The following is a 22,498-nucleotide window of genomic DNA, read 5'->3' on the forward strand; positions in this document are numbered from 1 at the left end:
CAAAATACTCCTAGATCGCATAAGAAACATGGCAAGACATGTAATATCTGAGTATCAAGCTGGATTCCTTCAGAACAGATCCAACATAGCTCAAATATTTGTTATCAAATAAGTCATCAAGCAAGCAAGCATTCGACCTGATCTGGCGACGTGGTCTCTGGTATAAGATAAGATAAGATATTTATTTCAAAAAAATCGCTATCACAAGCCCACAAAGGGCCGAATTCGGACTTTGGAGTCGACAACAAATAAATGGTTACACTAAAAATGCAAAGAACAACAACGAAATAGAGAAAACCATAATGAACATCATTTAAAAGTCAATAATTAAAACTGTAAAAAGTCAATTAAAAAATTAAAAAAAAACAAAAATTGGTCAAAATAAACTTAGAGCGAGACATAAATGAATTAAAAACTGGTCAAACTAAACTTAGAACGAGACATAAATTAATTTAAATTAAAAGTGATACTAATAAAGTTTCATCAATTAAACTACATTAAAACAATAAAAGAGTTAAAAACAATAAAACCTGGTCAGGAAAGGGGGGGGGCAAGCAAAAGAGTGCAAGAACCTGGGCAGTACCATCAGCTAATAAAAAAAAAAAGAGGAAAAAAAAAAGAAACTATTGAGACATTTTATTAATTTTATCTGTAATGAAGGGGATAAAAGTTCTTTCGTATCTGAAAGTAACGCAGCGAATGGGGGACAAAGCAGGGATGGGCTCAGAAACAGCTCGAGGCGGCCATATTCTGGATGGGGAGTGACGTTTGGGGAAAATACTTGCCGTCCGAGGGTTTGTTATGGCATTTTTTGCAAAACGGAGGCACAACGAAACCCTCCTTGTGCCAAGTATATCTTGGCACACGGTAGAAATTGATAATACTGGCATTATAAGGAGTACGTACAAGAAGGGGAGAAGCATGATGCAGAATAGTGAAGGATTTACTGAAGAGTTTTCTACCTCTAGAGGCGTTTTTCAAGAATGGCTTCTCTCATCCACTCTGTTTAGCCTAGTCCAGAATGATATACTGGTACTTGTCTCTAATGCAACGGGAGTAATCTAAAGGGGATATCTATTCGACCTACTTGCATACGCTGATGACGTTAGTCGTCTGAATGGAAAAATAGAGGGGCTCCAAGCCAGTGCAAACACTACCGACGATGCAGCTATCGATGCACTACCGACGATGCAGCAGTGCAAACACTATGCGACGATCCCTTTAAAATGAAGAAAACACCAGGAAGACCAAGAAGATTGGAATAGCGTGGCACACGGACAAAAGTCCCTCTCACACTAACGTTACTATTCAGTACGAGGAAATCGACTGGGTTGATCACCTTGTTTACCTAGGGAGGGGGATGACATCACAAATGGCTACTCGAAAGATATAAAGCGACGCTTGGGTTTTGCCTCCACATGCTTCAAGTCACTGCGTTCTATTTGGAAAAATTAATGCCTATCCATAAGGCTGAACATATAACTTTACGGTGCTTTAGTGATTTTGGTTGTAACATATGAAGCAGAAATGTGGGCTCTAAAAAACCCTTGACAAACGTTAACTGGCGGCTTTCGAAACTAAATGGCTCCGAAAGCTTGCTGGATGCACTTACCTAGATCGCATATCAAATGAACATCTACTGTCCTCTTCAAACTACTCTCAAACCATCCTGCAGATCATCTAACTCCAACAGCTTCTATGGTTAGGGCACGTCAAGCACATATTCCCTGCCCAATTGCCTAAAATAGTCGTTGAAGGAAGCATTAATACCTCTCGCCCAAGAGGATAACCTCCCAAGCTTTGATTAGAAAACTTTTCCGACCAACCCACCACCCGGTACTGCTGAGGACTGTGCCAAAAAGGGAGGTATACCGAAAATAATGCCATGATACCATCAGAGGAGAAGCTCCGAATCGGCGAACCTGGTCGAAGCTTAGTGATTATAATCAGCAATCACTATTTACTGATTGGCTGGGAATCACCAACATTGGCAATTCTGTAGATAGGTAGTGAAAACCAGACGAAAAAGCAGTTTAAGCAATAAAATAGTCAATAAGTAAAACCGTAAATAAGAGTAAAATAGTAAGAAAATAGTTTGAGAGCTATGACTACCAGTTTAAAAGAGCAAAATAAGATGGCGCTTTTCTTAAAAAATAGGTATAGCTGGTAAACAAACATGAAGTTTTTAGCAACGAAGGGAATTAATTGTTCAAATTTTCAGCAGGGGTTCAACCTCTTCTTAACTTTCCGCTTATCTGCGCAAAGCTCTTAACGCTATGAGGTTAAGGAACTTCTAACTATACAAGCATGTGCAGCATTTACTAAAATCACAAAAATAAATGCCCAACTCGTTGAATAAAAGTAAGTTGACAATTATATCAGTTTGCTCCCTTTTCAGCAATGCTGTTGCTGGAATACTTTTATAAGCCTACCTTCTCAATTTTCTTCCTTTTATTTATTTACCAAAACTGTCAATTATTCATCGGGTACAACTTTGAAGCTGATAAATTAAATCTATTTAATATTTTATTATATATTAATGTATTTATCTATTTAGTGATAAATTAAAAAGAAATTGAATGACCGCATTGCTTCCGTAAAATAATTGTATATTTCGCAGTCCATTTATTGAGAGCACCTCTAGATTTTCATGCCTAGACAGTGTGTATGTCCTAAATCGTTTTACTTAGTTGTCATTATACATCCGTCAGGTTTTATTCCGCCAATGTTAACTAATCATATGGTTTAAAAGCTTAAGGTAAGACGTTTAAGATGTGTTTAAACATGTAAGTTTTGAACAAACTCAGTGCCCCATCTTTAATTAATCCGTTAATTTTTGAAGCATTTCACCACAAAAATTATAGCTATTTCCTTACTAGACAGGGTTCACCAATATCGAAAAAAACATTATTTTTTAATTAAAAACGATAAAATCAGGAAAGAATAGTTTAAACAATAGAAAAGTTCTGCAAACAAACATTAAACGTTTCAACTTTTTCCGATTCCGAATTCTGTATTCCACTATCGAACGAATGTTCTGTCCGTGAGTGCTCAGCTTTTTTAACTTTACTTCTAGCGAGGCTGTTTTCTAATGAATCTTCATCAAATGATCCAAAGTATCCACTTTCTGGCTTTCTTGGTTGCAAATAGCATTCACTGACAACATAATCAGGTATTATAGTGATATTTTGATAGAAATGTTCAAACTCTGAGCCTGATCTTAGTTTAGTAATAATTTCTAAGAAAGTAGGGCGTTTTTTCGTTTCTCTTTGGAAACATCCTCGCATTATCTCACGGATAATCTTTGGACATCCATTTGGTAGAGTGAGATGAGTACCCTTGAGAATAATTTTCACGGCCTAAAATTATAATAAGTTTTGATTACTAAAAGCTCACTCCTATCGGAACATTGCATGTATTAAATTTATTACTTTTTTAGTCTTTAAGCTAGTAGGCTACTTGGAAATGAGTAAAACAGCAAATCGTTTCCTTTCAACAACATATTCCAAATTGTGTCCAAATAGCACCTATCCGAGGCCATATCCAGGAGAGGGGTTACGGGGTTTGAACCCCTGCCCCCCAAATTTTGTCCGACTCGTGAAAACGTAGAAAAAATGCTTATGAACAAATTTTGATGTGTAGTTTTATTTGTTTTTATTGTAAAATCCCCCCCCCCAATAAAAATCCTGGATACGACCTTGCATCTACCTCTAAGTATCCCGTTACAACAATAAGTACACAGAACTCAAGAGCAAAAGCTACATTTAAGTGCACAAATATTTGTCAATTTTCTTCAATTAGCAATATTCCAATTCAGTACCATCGTGAGGAATAGTTTTTATTTCTTTCCACTCACTATCATCATCTTTTTCCCTCACAATCATCACTGGTTGCATAATTTTGACTTAACAATTCACAAAACCATAAGTCAGTTTTATGCATACAAATTTAAAAACGGTCCTTTTTTAACGAAAACTGAACCTTTTTGTCAAAAAGTGCTACAAAGTGCAATTTTATCTTCAAAAAATTCTGCAGCTATCGATAATGGTGAAGATCTGTCACAAACATCTGTCAAGTATTTCATCGACTGGTCATATTCCTGTTCTGTGCCACTGTGAGAAATAGTTTTTATTAGTCCCATTTTCCCGCACAATCATCGATGATTGTGAAAACTGAACCTTCTTTTCAAAAAGTGCTTCAAAGTGCAATTATATCTTCAAAAATTATGCAGCTATTGATAATGGCGAGGAAATGGGGAACTCATTAAAACTAATATGCAGATTACAACACGTCATTTAAGGTTAATCCTGCACACTTAATTTGCTTTAAATTATCAAAAAAGGAAATTTAAATAGTTACAATCACCCTTTAGATGATTTTAATAAAAATAAAAATTTTAAAATTTAAACTTAAAAAAATTAAAATTAAAAAAATCCACAACAAATTCGACTAAAAATAAAACCGACCAAAACCAGTCGGTTAGAGAAGACAGAAGAGAAGTCAGTTAAGGTTGAGAGACATTAACCAGAAAGAGTTCCCTCCAGAAAGAGAAGTTGGTTAAGGTTGAAAGACCAACCAGAAAGAGTTCTCTCCAAAAAGGAAGTCGGTTAAGGTTGAGAGACCTTAACCAGAAAGAGAAGTCGGTTAAGAGACCTTAACCAGAAAGAGTTCTCTCCAGAAAGAGAAGTCGGTTAAGGTTGAAAACCAGTGGTAGACAACTATTATTGGTACCTCGCTACGAGACAAATAACGTGTCCAACTAAAGTTATTGTCGCTTCTTGAAATCCAGCTAGTTGAAGGAATCAGGAAACCCTTAAAGGCAGCAATCTGCTATCTCACTCCTTCCCCTTCTGAGCAGGTAAGCTGTGCTATTGAGTCTGAGCTTTAAGTCGAGAACGTTTTACACATTCTTATCAGGCAAAAATAGAGAATCCGGCAGATGTACGATTTCACCACTGGTGAAGGAACTAAAGTTGGTGCTTCGGTACCAGCATCGGGCCTCAATGGATCGGGGCAACAATCTGCTGATTTCAGTACCCAAGAAATTCAAGTATCTAAAACTCCGTATGCAGGCTGCTAATTTCAGTGCTGAAGAGAATTAACAAAGTAACGTAGATAACAGTAATGTAGACAACGTAATATATTCAATGGGAGCCGCTAGGATCATTACGAGCTAAATAAAATTATACTAGGAAAAAACAAGTTGAGTATACATGTGGCAGAAAAATGGGAACAAATCTTTGTTGATGGGCTACCTCCTTCCCCTTCCACCCAAGAGCTAAAAATGTAGATTCATAACATTAAATGTTTGTGTGTGCTATATAGCATTCATGGCGGCTCAAACCAAGGAAAAATGCAAGAAAGAAAATGTAGGCCCTACCCCACCCCTCATGGCCCCGTTAAAATTTCCTAGAATACCGAAAATAGCAAACTAATTTAGTGAAAGGTTGTGGTGGGAGCTTGCAAATTTCAGGAACCAAAGATCCCAAAATTAGTGCCATCCCGAATTTAGATTCCATGGAACACTGGCCCAGGTACCAAAGGCCCGAGTTTAGTGAGAATTAAATAAAAAAATAAGTTTTTTTTAGCTGAAAGTAAGAAGTGACATTAAAACTTAAGACGAACAGAAATTATTCCGTACATGAAAGGGGCTGTTCCCTGGCCAACGCCCCACTCTTTACGCTAAAGTTTGACTTTTTCTCACAACTCTGCTTTATAAAACAATAAGAAACTTTAACGCAAAGAGCGGGGCGTTGAGCAGGGAACAGCCCCTTTCATATACGGAATAATTTCTGTTCGTTTTAAGTTTTAGTGTCATTCCTTGCTTTCAGTTAAAAAAATCGTTTTTTATTTAATTTCTGAACGTTTTTGAATTAATGCAGGTTTTGAATTTGACTCACCGTACATAAATAATTAAAACGAAATTTGCATATTAGTTTTACTTTTTTTTAAGTAATAATAACCTTATAATAACCTAAGTTTGATTTTTGTTCCAGTTGTTTAATAATGACTCCTGAATCACAAAGGCTGTTTAATTAGAATAATAACCTCTTTTAAAAGTTAAAAAAGAAACTTTAGCGTAAGAGCAAGCTGTTGAGGAGAGGCAACCCATCTCATGTACGTAATATTTTCTGTTCGTTTTAAGTTTTATTGTTGTTTCTCACTTTCAGATGAAAAACTTTTTTTTTATTTAATTACTGACCGTTTTTTAAATAATGTACGGAAATCCAGATCCCCCTCCATGGAAAATTCCCATCCTTCACGAGAAATTATCTCCATGGAAAAATTTTCCCACGTAACTTAAACTAGCAATATTTGCGGAACTGATTTTGTAAGGCATAGTAGCAAAACGGTCAAAGAGGTCGAAACTATTTTTATGAAAATGAAAGTTTTAATGTAATTCCTTATTTTTAGTTGGAAAAAACTTTTTTTTTAATAACAACCATAAGTCGAAGACATACAATATCTTTGGTTTATTACTACTACTACTAACAACAACTCACCGCAGCGCCAAGCCGCCTGAGGCCAGCACAGCTACGTACGCTCCTCCTCCATCCCAATCTATTCAAAACATCCCTTTTTAGACCTTCCCAGGAAGTTGCCATTCCTTTTAAATCTTTCTTTATGACGTCCTCCCATCACCGATGAGGACGACCTGCTTTCTGCTTAGCCCTAAACGGCTGGCCGAAAAGAGCAATCTTCAGCAATCTGTCATCCTTGAACCACAGAACGTGCCCTAGCCACCTCAACCTTTCTTTCATTATAGTCCTAGAGAACGGTATTGAACCAAATTTTTCGTATATCCTATTGTTTGGAATGCGGTCAGTCAGCCGGTTACCCAGAACAATCCTTAAGCAATTTCTCTGGAAAACATCTAGCAAATCTTCATCCGCTTTTCGGAGCGTCCATGCTTCAGAGCCTTATTTGACCACTGTCATCATTGTAGCTTCTAATATTCTAATATTGGTTTTCAGACTTATCTTCCTATTCTTCCCAACTTTTTTTAACTGTGAAAAAACACCCTGAGCCTTGGCTATTCTATTTTTATCATCTTCACTATTCCCACCTTTTTTACTAATAATACCACCAAGGTAAGTGAAGCTGTCCACCTGATCAATCTTTTCATTACCCAATATCACCTTTTCATCTTCATTTATTCCTAGCCTTAGTGACTTAGTGTTCTTAACATTAATTTTAAAACCTATTCTAGCACCCTGAAGTGGCAAAACTCTAAAACTTCATTCATTTTGCTCACACTTTCATCTAGGATGCTTAAATCATCAGCATGATCTAAGTCCAGGAGACGTTTTCCTCCCCATTTGATTCCGTGGTCTCCCATTGCCTTTCCCGTGCTCCTTAAGACAAAGTCCATCAAAACAATCCATATAGAGGGGGATAGAACACAACCCTGCTTAACTCCTAGTTTAATACAAAACCAGCTGCTAACCTCATTTCCAACCTTAACCGCAGCAGTGTTATTTTCGTACATAACACTAATCCCTTTAATGTATTTGTCTAGTATACCATACAAGGATAAAACCTTTACTAAAGCTCTTCTATCAACAGAATTGAAGGGTTGCTCATAATCTATAAAACTAAGGACCAAAGGTGTTTGAAAACTCGGGCACTTCTCAATTATTAGCCTAAAAGTAAAAATTTGTTCGACACATCCTCTAACTTTTCTAAAACCACACTGTTCTTCTCTTAAAACTTTATCTACGACATCTCTCAGTCTAAAAAGTATCATATTACTAAGTAAGTTACTACCTACAGAGACCAGATTTATCACATAAAAATCATAGTTATGAAGCTTCTTAAGGTAATTAAATGCCAAGATTGGCCGGAAAATAACACAAACAAATTATTACTTATATCGGTCATTATTTAACAAAATTTGAACTTTAGCGTAGAGAGCAAGGTATTGACGAGGAGGCAAAATTCCTCATATAGGTAATATGCGGGGTTCATCCCCTCCTCAATAGGCTACCTCGCTCTTTACGCTAAAGTTCGAATTTTGTTCCGATAGTTTAAGAATGACCCCTGAATCACAAAGGCCGTTTAATTACGAGGCTCGTACAATAAATATCTCTTTTTTGAAATTATTAAAAATACTTTAGCGTAAAGAGTGAGGTATTGAGGAGGGGACTAACCCCCCTCATATACCCAATAGTTTCTGTTCATTTTAAGTTTTAATGTTACTCCTTATTTCAGTTGAAAAAACTTGTTTATCTATTGTAATTTCTGATTGTCTTTTCAATAATGCTGGAAAAACCACCATCCCCTTCATGGAAATTCTCTTCCCTCGTGAAAAATTCTTCCATACCAATTCTTCTACCAATAACCAATACCATATATATAAACAATGGGTAAAATTCATAACTTGCGACCCTTCCCCTGGGGACTGTGGGGTATTAAGTCGTCCTCAAAGACATAGTTATTAGATGTCTCAACTATGCTGAACAAAATGGTCATCTCAAAATTTTGATCAGGTGACTTTGGGAAAAAAAGAGCGTTGGAGGGGGCCTAGTTGCCCTCCAATTTTTGGGTCACTTAAAAAGGGCACTAGAACTTCTAATTTCCATTCGAATGAGTCCTCTCACAAAATTCTAGGACCACTGGGTCGATACAATGACCCATGGGAAAAAACAAAAAAAAAACAAATAAAAACGCATCCGTGATCTTTCTTATGGCAAAAAATACAAAATTCCGCATTTGTGCAGAGAGGACCTTGAAACCTCTAATGTAGGATTTTATGATATGATGAATCTGATGGTGTGATTTTCAAAAGGATTCTATGGCTTTTAGGGGATGTTTCCCCCTTTTTTCGAGAATAGGGAAAATTTTCTTTTGATGGGTTATACCAAACTTGATGAAACTTATATATTTAAAATCAGCGTACAAATCCACTTCTTTTGATGTATCTGTTTGTACCAAAATTTTATTTTTTAGAGTTTCGGTTACTATTGAGCCAGGTCACTCCTTCCTTAGAGTTCGCTACCACGAACTGTTTAATCCGGCACTGGCCGTCACTCAACCAAGATGGAATGTTGCACATAGTTGCTTCTGAATATCAGTATATACTAACAACTCTTTGTATTCTAAAAATCATCAAAGTTTAACATCTTACGCTAATAAAGTTCGCGTAAAAAAGGTACTTACGTATTGTACCGACCTCACTGTTGTTCTTGGTCTGTTTAAAACCGGTTTCTCTGTGTGCACTCGGAGATAATCAGCTTAGCCTGAGTAAGATAAACGACTATGCAGGTACATTTTAATTAAATATTCAATGTGTAGAGTTGGCTAGGTTAGGTATTTAATATAATGCGTTCTGGGTGGCCTGCTTTCCATAATTCTCTATTGTGGTTTCGAAAATTTTGTTGCTAAAGTATTAATGTTTCATCATATTTTGGTATACTTCATTATGATTAACCTAACTTTACTTCTTGAGTGTGGTCGGTATAATATGTAAGTACCTAAGAATAGGCTAGACCAGCCTGGCCGTACTATGGCTGCCCTATGTTGTAAAATTTCCCATTAGCTTACCATCCTATGAACAAAATAAGATTCAAATACGTTTACCTCTTCATTGGAGAATCCATAATATGGTTGTTTACCCCAAGAAAATATCTCCCATAACACAATGCCATACGACCAAACATCAGATTCTAAAGTATACCGTCCATAGACAATCGCTTCGGGTGCCATCCATCTTACAGGTAAAAGTTTAGAACCGCCCATCTGGAATATATAACATAATTACCAAAGAGTATGGGTAGCTTATAAGAATGGCAACTGGTGATAGTGTCGACAAAAAACTACCAACACCATCTAGCATCTGGCGATACTTGGCATTTTTGCCAAATTAATTTCATTTGTGTAATTGATAAAATTAAAGTAATAATAAGTGTTTGAGCTAGATGGTATTGATAGTTGTTTATGGGCACTAGCACTAATTGCCTCTGTTATAAGCTACCCATATTCTTTGATTATTACAACTTACAACATATTTTACTTGGCGTCATCACATAAAAATCAGTAAAAAGAAGTAAGAAGGGATCAGTCATTCAGAAGCTCAGTAACAAAGAAACCAAACTTTTTTATAACTTTCTATGCGTGCTAATGGGAAGATACATTAAGACTACAGATATATAACCGAGGAATCCTGAGTTTAGTACAATTATCAAGATTCCGGGAAACATCTTGAGTTTGACAACTTACAAAATGAGATACTATAAAATTTAAGAAACACAATTCCTTCTCTCTTTTAAAGTAACTAGCCTCTGCTTTTTAGGTCGATAAGGATAATTGTGATGATTAAGAAGAAAAAACAACAAAAACATCCCCAAAAGAAACAGACACAGTCAAGTACAAAGAATCTCCTACGGTTCTTACAGAAGCGTACAAAATTATCCCCTGCGGTTCTAGGCACACGCAGTTGCAAGGGAGAGCTGCCCCTCCCCTAGTTTTTCTTACAGCCGACATTAAAATTCCTTTTGTTTTATATTTTTACGCTGTTAATTTTGTATACCTTGCCTACCCAGTTTATGAGGCCTAAAATCGTTACTGGTGGAAAGTGCTTGATTTATTTTCAATTGTCCACACTTGCTGCCAATCTGGTTTAGAACATGTGTTCTTTACTTGCAGCCTTCAATAAACAATCCATGTTTGCCAAGACAAATAAACAAAGTATTCGATGACAGGACCAAGACCAAGCTTCTAAAGAAAGTAGAGGCATACAAAGTCACTCACAAGGGAGAAAAAGGGGAGGGGTATCAGTCGCCTTCATATCCTTAAAGGTCCAAAAAGAAGAAAATTTTATAACTTTCCGAAAAAAAACACCTTGTGGACAAAGTCACATTTTCTCACAAACAGAAAGAGACTGAAAGATGGGCAGTTTGGCACGAGAGACCCCTCCCCCTGGAAAAAATACTGTATTTTTCAATTATATCCGGGTTCAATTCATTTAAGATCTACCAGGTCATAAACCCACGATATCAGATTTTGATAGACTTTGGGAGGTTTATTCTTTTTCATAAAAGCAAACCACTATTTTTTTTAGGGGGGAGGGAGAGAGGTATCTTTAAGGTCAGTCAAAGTTTTTTAATTCGGACTCTTCTATCATGGAAGACGTCTATAACGGAAAATAATTTATATCTTGAAAATATTTTTGCATAAGCTATGGAAAAATTATAAAAATAGATTAGTAAATACTAATTTATTTCTCTTGAAAATAATTTATATTTTTGTTGTTTACAGAGTAAATTCAGTGAAATCAAAAACCTTTTTGTATTAACGTATAGTACTACTACTGCTAACAGCAACAACTCACTGTAATACCAAGCCGCCTGAGGCCAGCATAGCTACGCGCGCTCCTCTTCCATCCCAATCTATTCAAAGCGTCCCTCTTTACACCCTCCCAACAAGTTCCCGATTAACCCCATCTTTCGTAGAGCTTACTGATTGAGATACAGTCAGTCAGTTGGGTACCCAAAAGAATCTATAGGCAATTTATCTGGAAAATATCTAGCAAATCCTCCTCCGTTTTTGGAGTACCCACGCTTCAGAACCAAACTAAACCATTGCCATCATTGTCACTTCCAATACTCTAATCCTGGTGCGCATATTTATTTTCCTATTCTTTCAAACTTTTTCTTAACTGTGAAAAAAACCTGGACCTCAACTATTCCACTTTTAACATCTTCACTGCACCCACCATCTTTACTAATAATATTACCTAGGTAAGATAAGCTGTCCACTTGGTCAATTTTCTCGTTGCCCTGCATCACCTCATCACCTTCACTCATTTCTAGTCTTAACAACTTAGTTTTCTTAACATTAATTTTAAACCTATTCTTGTACCCTGAACGCCCAAAATCTATTGTTATCAAAATTCTGTTTTTTTAGAGTTCCTTTACTAATAAGCCAAGTCGCTGCTTACTTACAGTTCGTTACCATGAACTGTTTGATAAGAATTTTAGTTATTTTATATTAAAATTCAGTGTCATAGCTTTTCGTTTTTTTTTTGTTTTTTTAATTAGGTAAAAACCAGATATAATGAAGTTTAAGGTATACGTAAATTCTGTTACGTCAAAAAATAAATAAATATAATAAAAGAGACTTAAAAATATCTATCGTTTCTGTACAAAACAAATTAAATTCTAGCCTTTAAGGGTTTACAGAACCTCATTTTCATTTTTATTACTTCACATGTTTTCACATAATATCCCCCTGGATATGATGCCGAGCTCAGGGACCGTGACCTTCCTCTTTGTTGCTTAGAGTTCTCTCAAAAATGGATATTATAAGGAGAAATAGCAATGAACTGACGTTGTGTATACATAAACAGACAATGCACATGTTTTTAATAAAATATAAGGACTAGTATTTGAGGCCATGCGGTCTGTTCCTATCTCATCGATTATAAAATTATTTTACAAACAGGAGTTACTGAATTGACGGACTGTTCCAGATAACAATTTCAAGTCCCTTTTTATATGAAACAAATAAACGGAGCAAACTTGAAACTGAAACTTACTATTCTAAAAGTGTTAGGAAGCATAAAAAAAGTTTAATTAGGTCAGCGTTAGAGAGAGCATTAAAAAATACTGTGACTCAAAATTTGTTCGTTCTTTCTACTGGCTTCAGATCATAAGCAGCGCAATAGCAACGCCTCAGTAAAGAGGGAAGTGGCGACAATGTATTATTTTTTTTAATGTATTTCTTTATATTTTTCACAAGGCACTTTGTATGGAAGGAGCTGTTGTAGAAACTTCGAAGGGGGCTCATTCGATTGGAAACTGAAAGCTCTAGTACCCATTTTTAAGAGTCAATAGGGATTGGAGGGTAAACAGCCCCCTCCCACGCATCTTTTCCCCAAAGACATGCAATGAAAATTTTAATACAGACATCTTGTTCAGCCTAGTTGAAAGGTTCAATAACTATAACTCTGGGGATGACAACCCCCCAGTGTCCTTGGGACAAGGGCTGTAAGTATAAAATTCGCCCATTCTTTACATATAGAATTTGTTATTAGCAAAAGGGAGGCATGTTTAACCTTTGTATAAAAAAAGTCAATAACATTCAGGTGAAGCACTCAGGGAATGTTGAGGGGAGTATTGAACTAAATCAAAACACACTGTGACTGCGGTTTGTCAAAAGGGCGTATCTCAAGTGACTTTCTGTATCAAGTTGGAATTTTCAGGGAATGATGGGGAGATAATCAATTGCCGTAAAGGCAATACGTGCACGTCACTACTTCTACTAGTAATATCCCTATCACCACCACTACTACTGCTACTACAGCTATTATTTTTATTACAGCTACTATAAAGGCTGAGGAAATGAAGGTGAAAATTCCAGGAAATGTTGAAAAGAAAGTTGAATTAAATCAAAACAGTATGTGCATACTGGTCGCCAAAAGGGCCCATTAGCAATATATTAGGTAGTTCAATACACACTCTGTGCATGCAGGGTGTCGAAAGGGCGCATCTCAAGAATGGTTTAGGGTCCCTGAAAGTTGGAACTTCCAGGGAATGATGAGAGGGAGGATTAATTGACAAAACTGAAGTTTGTTCGTATAACTACTGCTAATGCTACAACTACTACTACTACTACTACTACTACTACTACCACCACTTATACTACTACAACTACACTTTCTATTTTGATTACTACTAAGGCTAAAAGTACTAAGGCGAAAAATTCCAGATTTGTTGACATAAACTAAATTAAAACCCACTATGTGCAAAAAAGTAGGCAAAAGAACATACCAGCTGTATCTTATGATTGGTTTAGAGTATTTAGTTGAAGAAACAGGGACATGATGGTAGGGATCCTCAACTGACCAAAAGGCAATATGTGCATACTACTGTTACTGCTACAACCACTAATGCTAATTGTATGAAGGTGACATTTTCAGGGAATATGTAGGGGAAAATGAGCTACATCAAAACGCACATTGCTTATGCAGGTTGTTAAAAGGACGCATCAGCAATATCTTAAGAACGGCTTGGAGCAAGAAAGTTGAAACTTACAGGGCTTGTTTTGGGGTATCTTGAACTAACCAAAAAGCAATATTAGCATATTACTGCTATTGCTTCTACTACTATTACTATCACTGCAACTACCACTACTGCTACTACTACCACAACTACTACTAAAGCTAAGGATATTAGGGAGCTAAATCAAAACACACTACGTGCACGCTGGTTGTCAAAAGGACGTATCAGCAATGTCCTAGAAACGATTTAGGTTATTAAGTTAAAACTTTCAGCTTGTGTCAAGGGGGATGTTGAAAAAAACAAAAGGTTTTATGTACACACTGCTACTAATACTACTACTAATTAATTTAAAAAAAAAACTTCACAAAAAAGTTTTTCAAAAAAGTAAAGAACTCCATTAAACCAAAAATGAACAAAAATAGAATCAAATAATCTACCAAGTATACAACTTCCACAAATCAGCATTGATAAATAAATGAAATCTAATATGAACAGAAATTACAATAAATAAAACAGTCAAACTCAAAATGAGCAGAAATTAATATGAGTAGGGTTCTTAACCCATATACTTTCTAAAAGCCAGAATATAATTTGTACTTTACTGAAAAAAATCTTTTAAATGTTTTCACTTTTATAAGTTTAAAAAATCAAAAATTAATTAAGATTTTAAGGAATAAATATCAGCATGTTTACATTAAACTGATAATGTACATCCATTTGAATTTTTTTCAGTAAAGTACAAATTATATTCAGGCTTTCAGAAAGCATAGGGGCTTCGAACTCTACTAATATTAATTTCTGCTCGTTTTGAGTTTGAATCTTATATTTATTATAATTTCTGTTCGTCTTGGGTTTCACCTATTTATCAATGCTGATTTGTGGAAGTTGTATGCTTGGTAGATTATTTGATCTATTTTTCTTTTATTTTTGGTTTAATGGAGTTCTTTAACTTTTTATGAAAAACTTATTTTTTGGAAATTTTTTTTAATCAATTTCTGTTCGTTTTATACTGACATAGTCTTTTTCAGGGAAAACGTAAATAATAGTTTGAATATTTCCGGTTTTCCTTTAAGAATTTAGTTTGGCCCGCTATTTATATGCTGGAGAAATTTTTGCAGCAATCTTTAACAACACAAACTCTTTTGAAAATCATGACACAAATAGTAGTGTTTAATTTAGTCATATACATCCTCTAGTCTAGTTGACCTGATAAATAAAAGTTAATAACATTCCCAAAACATTATATTTATGATCTTTTAAAGCCTGGATACGATTACATTCTTTTAATTTAGTAAAATTTTAAGAGCAGAAGTAGTAATAGAAGTAGCCCCGAAATTTGAACTTAATACCCTCGGTCGCTCTTGGTATATTGCTGATATGTCTTCATTGGGAACCGGAATACAAACAGTGTGTTTTAATTTAATTTTAAAGCAACATTTGGTTTTTAATCATATTAGGCAAATTACATAGCTGCGGGCGGTTGACCTACCCAATAACCCTAAAAATATAGTTACCAGACAATTCAGCTATGCTGAACAAAATGGTTGTCTTTAAATTTTGATTCGAAGTGCCTGGAAAATTATGAACTACAGAGGAGGGCTGATTGCCCTCCAATCATTTTGACTCTTAAGAGGGCACTAAAACTTCCAATTTTCTATCAAACTAGCTCCTTTGAAATATCAGTAATACTACTGGATATGGTAGAACATCGCTGCTTATATTCTTATATACTTTATAGTGCTTGTATACCCTTTTAATATCTGCATACACATAGGTTTTTGTTTAATTGAAATTCCTTCTAAACGTTCCCTAAAAGCTTTAACTTAATGCTATTAATATCGTTAGTTACAGTGATTGTAGAACTAGTATTAAATTTATACACACTTTGTCTTCTGGGCTGTTTAAAATCCACAGACTATGAAGGTCTGAAGGATAAAATGGTAGAGATTAGTCTTGTCTTACGGATGATAACCTATCAACCATATGCAAGTTGTAAAAATGGCCCACCAGGAATACCTTAGGAACAGTTTCATATGTGAAATTCAAACTTACAATACTTGTTGTGAGGGATGTTGAACTAACCAAAAGACATTATTTGCATCATAATACTAATGCTTCTACTCCTACAACTACTGCTACTATTACTATTACTACTATTAACTGTACTCCTACTGTTACAACTATATTTACAGTTTCTAGTACTACCACTAATAAACCTAAGGGTATTAAGGCGAAATATTTGGGCAATATTGTAACTGTATTGAAATAAATCGAAACATTATGCCCATATAGGTTGTCAAGAGGCGGTGTCAGCAATGCTTCAGGACCGGTTGATGGTATTAAGTTAAAAATTTCATTGTGTGTTGAAGGGGATGTTGAAAAAAAGGTTCTATTTGCATACTGCTACTAATGCTACTACTCCTACTACAACCATTACTACACATGATTACTGAACCTTACAATAAGTCTGAAAAAATTGATGTATCAAAACTTTGTTTGGATATTTGTTATGGGAAATGATGGGCGAGGGGGGTATTTTCTCTCAAATCACTTTGAGTCTTAAAAAGGGCACTATAACTTCCAATTTAAAATAAAATGAGACCTATCTGAATTTAATACGACCACCCACTCCATAAAAACCTTATATGCCCCCAGGGAATAACTTAAAGTCCTTATCCGAGGGCTCCAGGGGGTTGTGCCAACCCTGGAAGCATTGTTATATGTTCTTTGGACTATTTTAAAGAAAATTACCATCGCACAATTTCAATCAAATGCATTTGGTGAAAAGAAGGGTAGTTGGGTGAGGGGGGGGGGTTCTACTTGACCTCCATCACTATTGACTCTTAAAAGGGAACTAGAACTTCCAAGTTCAACCAAATGAGCCACCTCTAAAGTTTATACAACCATCCATTCCATAAGAACCTTAAATGCCTGAGGGGCATAACTTACAACCCTCGCCCTCAGGCTCTGCTGGTTTGTATCAACTTTAAAAGCCTTGTTATATGATATTTGGACTATTTTGAATAAAAGGAGTGTCTCAAAATATCTATTGGATACACCTCAAGAAAACATGACGGGTTTGTGTATGTGTGTGAAGAGGGGGGTGTTGGGTGAAAGGGCGCAGCTCTGTTTTGATCACTTTGACTCTTAAAAAGGGCTCTAGAACTTATGATTACCAATCCAATGAGTCCCCTCCAAAACATATACGACCACACTTTTTACAAGAACCTTATATTGCCCAAGGGCATAACTTTCAACGCTTTCCCTGAGAGCTGTTGGTGGGGGGGGGGGTAGTATTCCTCAAAGATCCCAAAGATATAATTTCCGAAACCTTCAACTACGATGAATAAAATTGTTTTCTCCAAATTTTGGTTGGAGGTGTTAAGGTAAATGCTGAGCGTGGAGGCACGGGGGGGGGGCTGTTTGATCTTAAATCAATTTGACTCTTAAATAGGGCACTATAACTTTCAACCTCAAATCAAATAAGCCTCATCTGTTGTTTATACGACCACCCATTCAATAAAAACCTTCATCCCCAGGGCGCTGGGGGGTTGTGTCATTCCCAGAGACATTATTATATGTTCTTTGGACTATTTTAAAAGAACTCACTATCTCATAATTTCAATAACTTGCGTTTGGTGAAAGGAGGGGTTGTAGAAGAGGGGGGGGGGGTCGAAAATGCCGTCCATCACTTTTGACGCTTCAAAAAGTTAAAAATCCACCCCTTCCATAAAAACCTTAAATATCCCCCGGGCATAACTAACAACCCTTAACCCTAATCTCTGGGGTTTGTTTCAACCCCAATATCCTTGTTATATGATATTTAGACTATTTTTGAATAGAATGGCTATCTCAAAAATTTCTTTTAGATACATTTCGGGACAATAAGACGTGTGCGCGATGGGGAGGGAGTTACTGCCCTCCGATCACTTTGGCTCTTAAAAGAGCGTCTGATTACCAATCCAATGAACCCCTTCCGAAGTTTATATGACTACACTTTCTATAAAAACCTTATATGCCCCCAGGGCATAACTTACAACCGTTGCCCTGAGGGCTGGGGGATTTGTTATCCTCAAAGACATAATTTCCACACCCTTCAAATAAATTGAACAAAATGGCTATCTCAAAATTCTGATTGGAAGTGTTTGGGGAAATGATGGGCATGGGGGGGGGGGGGTAATTTGCCCTCTGATCACTTTCGAGTAATAAAAAAGGCACTATTTTCTCAATTTCCAAACGAATGAGCCCTTTTTTGAACATTATCCCTCCGGTTACTTTCGATTATTAAATAGGGCAATAGCCCTCTCAATTCCCAATTGAATGAGCCCTTCTTGAAGTTTTTAAGACAACGCTTTCTATAAAAAACCTTATATGCCCCCAAGGCATAACTTACAACCTTAGCCGTGAGAGATTTAGGGGGGGGTCATCCTCAAAGACCTAATTTCCAGAACTTTCAACTACGTTGAACAAAATGCCTATCTCAAAATTTTGATTGGATGTTTTTGGGGAAATGGTGGGCGTGAGAGGGGGGTTAGTTGCCCACCAATCACTTTCAACTATTAAAAATGGCGCTACCTTTCAATTTCTAATCGAATGAACCCTTTTTAAAGTATCTAAGACAACACTTTCTATAAAAACCTTATATGCCCCAGGACATAACTTACAACCCTTGCGCTGAGGGCTGTGAGGGGAGTGTCATCCTCAAAGACATAATTTCCAGATCTTTTAACAATGTTGAAGAAAATGGCTATCTCAAAACTTTGATTGAATGTGTTTGGAGAAATGGTGGGCGTGGAAGGGGTGTTAGTTGCCCTCCAATCACTTTCGACTATTAAAAAGGGCACTAGCTTTTTCATATTTCTAATCGAATGAGCCCTTTTCGAAGTTTCTACGACATCTCCTTCGATACGAAGTGTCCTGGTCTGAAAAAAAAACATACATTGTGCTCACCTCGTTCTTTACTTAGGCAGCTAGATACTACAGCTATTACTACTAATGAAGTTAAATGTATTAAGGGGAAGTTTTCAGTGGATGTGGAACTAAGTTAAAACACACTGTAAGCTTGTAGATTGTCAAAGGGTGTATCAGCAATAATTTCAGGAACAGCTTAGAGTATTAAGTTGAAACTTTCAGGGTATTTTAAGGTGGATTTAGAACAAACAAAACGGCACTATGTGCATACTGCTGCTACTACTACTACGGCTACTCAAATCACTGCTACAAGTGAGGCTAACAGTAATAAGGTGAAACTTTGAAGAATGTTTAGACGGAGTTTCAACTAAAACAAAACATACTATGTGCATACAGGTTGTCAAAAGGGCATATAAGCAATATTTTAGGAACAGCTTAGAGCATTAAGTTGAAACTTTCAAGGCGTGTGGAGAGGGATGTTGAACTAACCAAAAGATACTCAACGCACATTGCTACTACTACTATCGCTGCTACTTCTACTACAACAGCTACTACTGAGGCTAAGGATATGAAGTTGAAACTTTCAGGGAATGTTTAGGAAGATGTTGAACTAATTCAAAACACACTGTGTGCATTCAGTGAAAAACTATGCTTCTTTAAGCAAAATTAAACTGCACAACGAGCATGCTGATTGTCAATAAGATATCTTAGCAATATCTCGCGAATAACAGAGGATATCAAGTTGAAAATTCCAGGGCTACTACTATTATTACTTCTGCCCTTACCATAAATAAATAAATAAATAAGTAAAACCCAAAACGAACAGAAATTATAACAAATAGCCGAGCCATACTCAAAACGAGCAAACTCAGAAGAGTAAGGCTGGCACCCCCCACCCCACCGTGCCTACTAAAGACCAGAAAATAATTCACATTTTATTGAAAACAGTTTTATTTCAATCTATGTGCTTTTATTTCTATTAATAATGAAAAAAGCATCATCATAACCAAGATCACTGAAAAAGCTAAGGGAATGTGGATTGACATTTAATATATTTACTGATATTCATTCCTGAAAACCTTAATAATTTTGGATTTATTCAAGTTAAAAAACAGAAAATACATTTCAAATGTATTTTGTATGCAGTAAAGTACAAATTGTGTTCTAGTCTTTAGAAGGCATGAAGGGGCGTAAGCCCTACTACTCTTAGTTTCTGCTTATTTTCAGTTTGATTCAGTTATTTAATATAATTTCTGTTTGTTTTGTGTTTCGTTTATTTATTGATGGTAATTTATGTTGATCTTATGCTTGGAAAATTATTTGACTTCATTTCTGCTCATCTTCGGTTTAATGCAACTCTACTTTTCTTTGGAAAATTTCTTTCTTTCATTTTTAAAAATTCATTTCTGTTTGGTTTTAATTGACTTTTTCATTGGTTAAGAAAGGAATACTCTAAATGTTTTCGGTTTTTCTCTATAAGAACCCAGATTTTGGCTTGCTAATTATGTTGGACAAAATTTTTCAACAATTTTTAATAGTATATATGCCTTTTTGAAAATCCGGATCCACATAGTATATTTTGCTGTTTTTCAAAGCTTAGCTTTCCCTTAGAAATAAAACTCAATACTCTATTATGTGACATTCTATCTATTCTGTTTTGACAACCTGGATGCACTAGCACTCTTTTGGCTTAGTTCAGTAGTAAGACCTGAAGCAGTAATAGTAGCGCTGCTGAAAGTTTCAACTTAATACCTTCTGTCATTCTTGAGATTTTGCTGAGACTAGTTATTGACAACCAACATGGAAATAGTGCCCATTGATTTAGTTTTAAAACAGCATAAACTTTCCCTGATAGTTTCTACTTTATACCATTTTCCAGTTTTTAGATATTTAGCCTGGATATCTTGACAACCTAGATGCACGTATACTATTTTGATTTAGTTCAATAGTAGTAGTAATAGTAGTAGTAGAAGTACTAGCAAAATTGGTAGTAATATTAGCAGCCCTAGAAGTTTCAGCTTAATACCCTAAGGTGCTGCTGGGATATTGCTAATACACCCCTTGGATAACTCACAAGTACACAGTGTTTTGATTCAGTTCAACACTGCCCTTGCCATTCCCCAAAAGTTTTACTAATAACGTTACCATTAGAAATAGTAGTGTCCATTTTAGTAGGATTATTAGGAGTAGTATTAGTGACAGCAGTAATAGGATCAGTAGTAGTAGCAGTAATAATATTCACCTTGTGCCTCTTTGGTCTAATTGAACACCCCTTCCTCATGCCCTGATATTTTCAGCTTAATATTTTTATCCGTTTCTGAGATTTGGCTGATATGCCCTTTTAATAACCCTCGTACACATAGAGTTTTTATTTAGCCCATTTCCCCTCAACAGTGTCTGAAAATTACAAATGAATACCATTAGCCTGAATAATAGTAGTACTAGTAGCAAAAGCAGTAGTATACTACTATTACTTGTAGTTGTACTATGCACATAATGCATTTTTAAAAGTTCAACACACCCTTCAACATGCCCTGAAAGTTTCAACCTAATACTCCATACTGTTCTTGAGATACTGCTGATACACTCTTTTGACAGTTTGCATACACACAGCATGTTTCAGTTTAATTCAAAATCTCCTTCAACAGTTCCTTAAATATGTTTAAATATGTTCCTTAATATGTTTAGCCTTCGAAGTATTAATGCCAATAGCAGTAAAATTATCAGTAGTAGTATCCCTATAATACCTTTTGGTTGGTTCACCATTCCCCTCAACGTCCACTTAAATTTTCAACTAATACTCTAAGCTCTTCTAAGGATACGGCTGTTACATCCTTTTAATGACCTCAATTGACATAGTGTTTACATTTATTTCAATATCCTTCTCAACATCCCCATATAGTGCCTCTTGGTTAGTTCAATATACCCCTTAACAAACACTGCAAGTTTTAGCTTATTACTCTAGACCCGTGATTCCCAACGTAGGGTGCAGGCCCAACGGTGGGGCATGACAATATTTTGTTGGGTTATGGGCAGGAAGTGCACCCTTTGGCTGACTATACTTTAGAGCTTTAATTTGAAAAACGAAAACATATTTTATGTAAATAACGTCACATTCATATGCATTTAAAGAGCAAAAAAGATACATGATATACCCACCTTTTATTCGAGGGGGAATAAGAGCATTCAAGTTTAGATAATTAAATTTTGAACACTTAGTACAATAGTTCAATTTGTTAAAAAGTTGTATGCAACACATATATTCGAAATTATGATTAATTGAGACAAATAACCTTATAATAGTCTGAAGCATAAACATCTCTGCTCATCCCAAAATCCGCAATCTTCACAATAAAATTCTCGTCGACCAAACAATTCCTGCAGGCAAGGTCACGGTGAACAAATCTTCGGCGAGAGAGGTATTCCATTCCAGAAGCTATCTGCCAAGCAACGGAGAACAGATCTTCCTAAAAGAAAGTTTACAACGCGAGGTTACTGCAAAGTCTAATTGTCATTCAGAAATATTTTCTTCTTTTTCTTTCTCTGTTTCAGAAGTGTACATTTCTATTGTCAATTTCCATTATCAA

General features: G+C 35.9%; 1 protein-coding gene across 1 annotated transcript in view; it reads right to left on the reverse strand.

Moving 5' to 3' along the window:
* Positions 1-2,942: 2,942 nt before the first annotated feature.
* LOC148947071 (tyrosine-protein kinase transmembrane receptor Ror-like) overlaps positions 2,943-22,498 on the reverse strand; it is a 42,218-nt gene continuing 22,662 nt past the window's right edge. The window contains exons 4-6 of the mRNA XM_089097245.1: positions 22,205-22,378; positions 9,580-9,738; positions 2,943-3,359 (exon numbers count right to left, since the gene is read on the reverse strand). Of these exons, the coding sequence (XP_088953371.1) occupies positions 2,949-3,359; positions 9,580-9,738; positions 22,205-22,378 (744 nt within the window). The 3' untranslated portion in view covers positions 2,943-2,948. The remainder of the gene's footprint in view (positions 3,360-9,579; positions 9,739-22,204; positions 22,379-22,498) is intronic.

The sequence above is a fragment of the Artemia sp. Qi Xiang Cuo genome, chromosome 11, assembly GCF_049724085.1.
Source record: "Artemia sp. Qi Xiang Cuo chromosome 11, ASM4972408v1, whole genome shotgun sequence".
In the NCBI taxonomy this organism is placed as follows: domain Eukaryota; kingdom Metazoa; phylum Arthropoda; class Branchiopoda; order Anostraca; family Artemiidae; genus Artemia; species Artemia sp. Qi Xiang Cuo.